Raw genomic sequence first — 5,900 nt, 5'->3', positions numbered from 1 at the left:
TGTTTTTTTTTAGCTTCTATATTTGTTAAAATGTTTCAAACTGCAGGCTCAGAGGCCTGCAAGGCAGGCGGGGAACGTTGGTTTCCTCTGTCACTGAAGCAAGCAAACCTCATGTTTGCTTCAAGCTGCCTGGCTGCTGGCCACCATCTTGGCTGGCAGTTAATTTGCATATTGCTCTGATTAGCCAATGGGAAGGGTAGCGGATGTATGGCTAATTACCATGTTTCTCTTTTATTAGATAGGATATATATATATATATTACCATAATGGGAGGAAACTAGAAATCAATCACAAGAAAAAACTGAAAAACCCACAAAGACATTAATAGTAATTAATATGTTATTAAACAATGTATGAGTTAACAATGAGATCAAGGGGGGGGGGGAAATTAAGATACTTTGACACTAATGAAAATGAGAACACAACAGCCTAAAATCTGCGGGACACATTAAAAGAAGTCCTAAGAAGAAAATAGCAATACTGGCTTACATCAAGAAACAAGAAAAATCTCAAATAAACAATCTAACCTACCTAAAGGAATCAGAAAGAGAACAACAAAGTCCAAAGTGAGAAGGAAGAAAATAATAAAGATCAGAGTGGAAATAAATGACATAGAGTCTAAAACAAATAAAAACAATGTAAAAGATCAATAAAACCAGAGGATGGTTCTTTTAAAAGATAAACAAGATGGATAAACCTTTAACCAGACACATCAAGAAAAACAGAGGATCCAAGTAAATAAAATGAGAAATGAGAGAGGAGAAGTAACAACTGACACCACAGAAATACACAGGATTATAAGAAAATACTATTAATTATATACCAACTAAATGGACAATCTGGAATAGATAAATTCCTTGAAACATACAATCTTGCAAGGCTGAATCAAGAAAAACTAGAAAATCTGAAGAGACAAATTACAACCAACAAAATTGAAGCAGTAATCAAATAACTCCCAATAAAGAAAAATCCTGGATCAGATGGCTTCACAGGAGAATTTTATCAAACATTCAAAGAACTAATACCTATCCTTTTGAAACTATTCAAAAAAATTCAAGAGTAGGAAGATCCCAAGCTCCTTTTCGGAGGCAAACATTATCCTGATTCTAAAACTAAATAAAGACACTACAAAGAAAGAAAATTATAGGTCATTATCTCAGATGAACATAGATCCAAAAATCCACAAAAAAATATTAACAAATCAAATTCAACAATACATTAAAAAGGTGATATACCACGATCAGGTGAGATTTATTCCTGGCATGCAAGGTTGGCACAATATCTGCAATCATCAAGAAAGCAACAAACAAGTGTTGGTGAGGAGTCGGAGAAAGGAACCCTCATGTATAGTTGGTGGGATTGCAGATTGGCGTAGCCACTATGAAAAACAGTGTGGAGGTTCCCAAAATAAAAAATGGAACTGCCTCATGACCCAGTGATTCCATTTCTGGGTATGTAATTGAAGAAACCCAAAACAGTAATTCGAAGGAATATGCACCCCCATGTTCACTGCAGTGTTATTTACAAGAGCCAAGATTTAGAAGCAGCCCAAGTGCCCATCAACAGATGATTGAATAAAGATGTGGTACATATATATAATGGAATATTAGTTAGCCATAAAAAAGAATAAAATATTACCATATGCAACAGCGTATATGGACCTTAGTGCAGTAAGTCAGAGAAAGACAAATACCATATAATTTTACGTATATGTTGAGGTTGAAGTTATATAGGTATTCTTATACAATGTTGGTAACACTAGAAATTAGTATGCTTTGGCCTAATAATTATATTTCTAGAAATCCACTGTAGGGTAAGACATTTTAAAAAAATTAAATGTCCAATAACTGAGCATCATAAAAAAATTTTTGAATATCAAAATGGCTGATAAAAATGTTTACAATATAAATTTTAAAAAAGACAACTTATTATATATTACTATGATTCCAGTTTTGTAAAATAAAAAAATCATAAGTATATGTCTATAAAAAAAATGAAAATACATAAGCAATTGTTAACAATAGTTTTATAAATATATGGTTTATTATTGTTTTATAATAGCCAAAGAAATGAAACATTATTTTAAAAAGACCACTCTAAGGAAAGTTTTTTAAAAAAGCACCTATCAGTTAGGAATTAAGGAAATGAATAAAGATTATACTATTCCATAAATTTGGTAGTAACAGGCATGAAGAGATAGACTATAACTTGGAAGGATAGTAACAGGGAATTTTTGTTTTCTTTAAAGGCAGATTACAAACATGCATATGGTAAGAGGAGTAAGTAGAAAATCAAGATAAAAAAGAGATAACTTTTTGAAGCTCCAGAGCAGGCAGACAAGGTGAGAAGGAAAAGTATAGATGGGGAGCGGGGAGGCTTTTCTGAAACTGAAAGAGAAGAGAAGATGGTTCAACATAGAAATATTAAAGAGACACAGATGTAAGGCAGAGTGTTTGATGTGGGAAAGACCTGAATGAAACATTATTTCAAAAGATCATTCTAAGGAAAGTTTTTTTAAAAAGCACCCATCAGTTAGGAATTAAGGAAATGAATAAAGATTATACTATTCCAAAAATTTGGCAGTAATAGGCATGAAAAGATAGACTATAACTTGGAAGGATAAAAAATGGAACTGCCTCATGACCCAGTGATTCCATTTCTGGGTATGTAATTGCATTTCTGTAATATATGTAGTGATGGCATGGTGGATGGCTTGTTTCAAACTAGTTCCCCAATTGTCAGAAATCACTGGGTTTAAGTCATGAGACTAATGTGTGTCAAATGTGAATGTGTGGAGGAAGACTAAATAAAGGTTAAGAACTGCTGTTCTAGCACACTGTCTTTCATACAGGAGGTCAAACATTTGAACTGAATTCTTAGTGAAGTTAGAATAAAGAGACCTTTTGACAATAATAAAGGGTTTGAGTGAACAGGAATAAGAAATTTGACGAACAGTTGGGAAGACTGTTGAAGTATAGAAGTATTAATCTACAGTAAGGCTTTATATCACACTGGTTTGATAATTTTCTCTAGTAATGTACTGCTGCCTAGGAGTAGAGAAAATACATATTAAAAATGATTCTGACTTGGCCAGTGTAGCTCAGTGGTTGAATGTAGACCTATGAACCAGGAGGTCACAATTAGATTCCTGGTCAGGACAAATGCCCAGGTTGCAGGCTGGATCCCCAGTAGGAGTGTGCAAGAGTTTGCCAATCAATGATTCTCTCTCATCATTGATGTTTCTATCTCTGTCTCCCTCTACCTTCCTCTCTGAAATCAATAAAAAAAAAAAAAAGATTCTGATTATAGAATTAATTACTGCCATATATATAAAGTCAAATATAGAACAGTTTTTAAGGTCTTAAATATGGCATTTTAAAAGTAGGTGACAGTGTGTGAGTTTGCTGGACAGAAAGGCAAGTGAAATCAGAGGTGGATGAGCATATTTATTGTGGGAAAAGTAAAAGTAAATAACTGGAGATATAAAGTATAAAACCCCAGTTGAGTTAAAATGTGAGAGTGAGAAATGTGGATGTTAAGGAGGTTGTAAATTTTAGATCTAAGAAATACAGGTATTTGCCCAGCCGGCCTGGCTCAGTGGTTGAGCGTCAACCTAGGAACCAGGAGGTCAGGGTTCGATTTCCGGTCGGGGCACATGCCTGGGTTGTGGGCTTGATCCCCAGTGTGGGGCGTGCAGAAGGCAGCCAATCCATGATTCTCTCTCATCATTGATGTTTCTATCTCTCTCTCCCTATCCCTTCCTCTCTGAAATCAATAAAAATATACTTAAAAAAAAGAAATATAGGTATTCTTAATAATGATATCCAAAGTGCCGCTTTATTAATGAATTTCTAGTTATATTGCCCAAAAGCACCTATCCAAAAATTTCATTTTTTTGAATCTAGAAAGGAAAGTAGCACATTTACATGGATTAACCCTATGCGAATTTCAGTTAAGTAATATTTTGTTGCTTCTAGTACTGGTTTCCCATTCAATTTTATCCAGATACACCAGGAAACTATGTTATAATGGGGTTTTATGCATAAAAATCTACATTATCCAGCTTGCAACCTGGGCATTTGTCCTGACCGGGAATCGAATTGTGACCACCTGGTTCACAGTGGCAATTAACTGTATTTGGATATACCATAAGGCATATCCAAGGGCTTAAAGAGAAATCAGATTTATAGCAGTAAAACCAACTATATCTATTTTCTTTATGCCATTAGTATTTTTTGTTAGGTACTAGCTTGTATTCACCAGTCATTTCAATTGGGGCCTCTTAGACTAATCAAAAAGGTATATTTGTGCCGTCTAAGTATGGGAAAACAAAAAAATTTATAGGTTCAATTAAATTTCTGTAATTCAAAAGATGATTCTGAAATGCATAAGGTATAAATAATTCAAATATACCTAACATTTTGATATTTTCATTTAAAAGTTTATTATTTCTAAGGTATAAAATACAGTTTCTGCTCAGAAAATTGTAACTCACCAATACAGTACTATTCATACAAACAGAGAAATAGCTGACAGTTGACAGTTATAAATTTGAGATTTTCCAACAACTTACCACTGTCTTGAATCCAAGTTCCTAAGTTCTCTAAGTAGTTTTTCATTTTTCTTTAGGAGATGAAAGTTCCTCCTAAACAGATAAATTTATAAACATTTTCATCACCTTTGCAGTGAGTGACATGGCAGTCCCAGAAATATTTTCTATTCTACTAATGGAATTCTTGATAGTTGACTTGCCTTATCATACTTCTAACACAAAAGAGAACAGACCTTAAAAAACAAGTAAGGCCCGAGCTGGTTTGGCTGTGAATAAGGCCTACAGACTGAAGGATCCCGGGTTTGATTTTGGTCAAGGGCACATGTCTGGGTTGCGGGCTTGATCCCCAGTAGGGGGCATGCAGGAGGCAGCTGATCAATGAATAATTCTCTCTTATCATTGATGTGTGTGTGTGTCTCTCTCTCCCTCTCCCTTCCTCTCTTGAAATCAATGAAAAAAAATATTTTTCAAAAAAGAAACATATGTCATTATTTCTACCCAGACCCTCATATATTTCTATCAGTGGATCATTATCTATTTCATTTTTCTTTGCAGATGCTGTGAGCTTCCCAAACTCATATCCAGAAAAAAAAAAAAAAGAAATAAAAATACTTGTAGATTCCTTCTCAAGAGTTTCCTTAGGTTAGAAAGTTTTTTCCTCATGAGAAATAAAGTATTCTCAACATCGAAATCATTACAAAGTAAGCATGTGTAATATAGATGGAATTTGCTTTCTTCCTTGATTTATATTGTATTTTTTACATATAAAAATGTATGTATAAGTTTTACCAAATATGTTCTATAGGTAAAAAATGCAGTAGTCTCCCCTGCCCTTTATCCTGGTTTCAGTTACCAGTGGTCAACTGAGGTACGAAAACATTAAATAGAAAATTATAGAAATAAACAATTCATAAATTTTGCATGCCATTTTGAGTAGCATGATGAAATCTCACTGTCCCACTTCATCTTGCCTGGGACATGAATTATCCCTTTGTCCAGTGTATCCACATTGTACACCCTACCTGTCAGTCACTTAATAGTCACTTCGGTTATCAGAGACAGAGAAACCACATTCACATAACTTTGTTATATATATAAAAATATTCCATATATATGTAGTTATGTAGCACTATCCCATATTAGGCATCTACTGGGAGTCTTGGAACTTATCCACTTCAGATAAGGGGGGATTACTGTATTTACAAATTGTTTATTTTAATTTTAAGACATGAATTATCCCTTTGTCCAGTGTATCCACATTGTACACCCTACCTGTCAGTCACTTAATAGTCACTTCGGTTATCAGAGACAGAGAAACCACATTCACATAACTTTGTTTACAGTATTA

The 5,900-nt window shown here is 34.0% G+C and overlaps 1 protein-coding gene across 1 annotated transcript in view; it reads right to left on the bottom strand.

Annotated features, from left to right (window-relative positions):
• RALGAPA1 (Ral GTPase activating protein catalytic alpha subunit 1) overlaps positions 1 to 5,900 on the bottom strand; it is a gene marked incomplete at its 5' end in the record, with an annotated part of 288,956 nt that overhangs the window by 76,368 nt on the left and 206,688 nt on the right. Inside the window, one exon of the mRNA XM_015561310.1 lies at positions 4,574 to 4,645. Coding sequence (XP_015416796.1) covers positions 4,574 to 4,645 — 72 coding nt within the window. The remainder of the gene's footprint in view (positions 1 to 4,573; positions 4,646 to 5,900) is intronic.

Source organism: Myotis davidii, unplaced genomic scaffold (assembly GCF_000327345.1).
Source record: "Myotis davidii unplaced genomic scaffold, ASM32734v1 scaffold176, whole genome shotgun sequence".
Lineage (NCBI taxonomy): Eukaryota > Metazoa > Chordata > Mammalia > Chiroptera > Vespertilionidae > Myotis > Myotis davidii.
The sequence above is the reverse complement of the archived record's forward strand: the minus strand, read 5'-3'. Positions and strand labels throughout refer to the sequence as shown.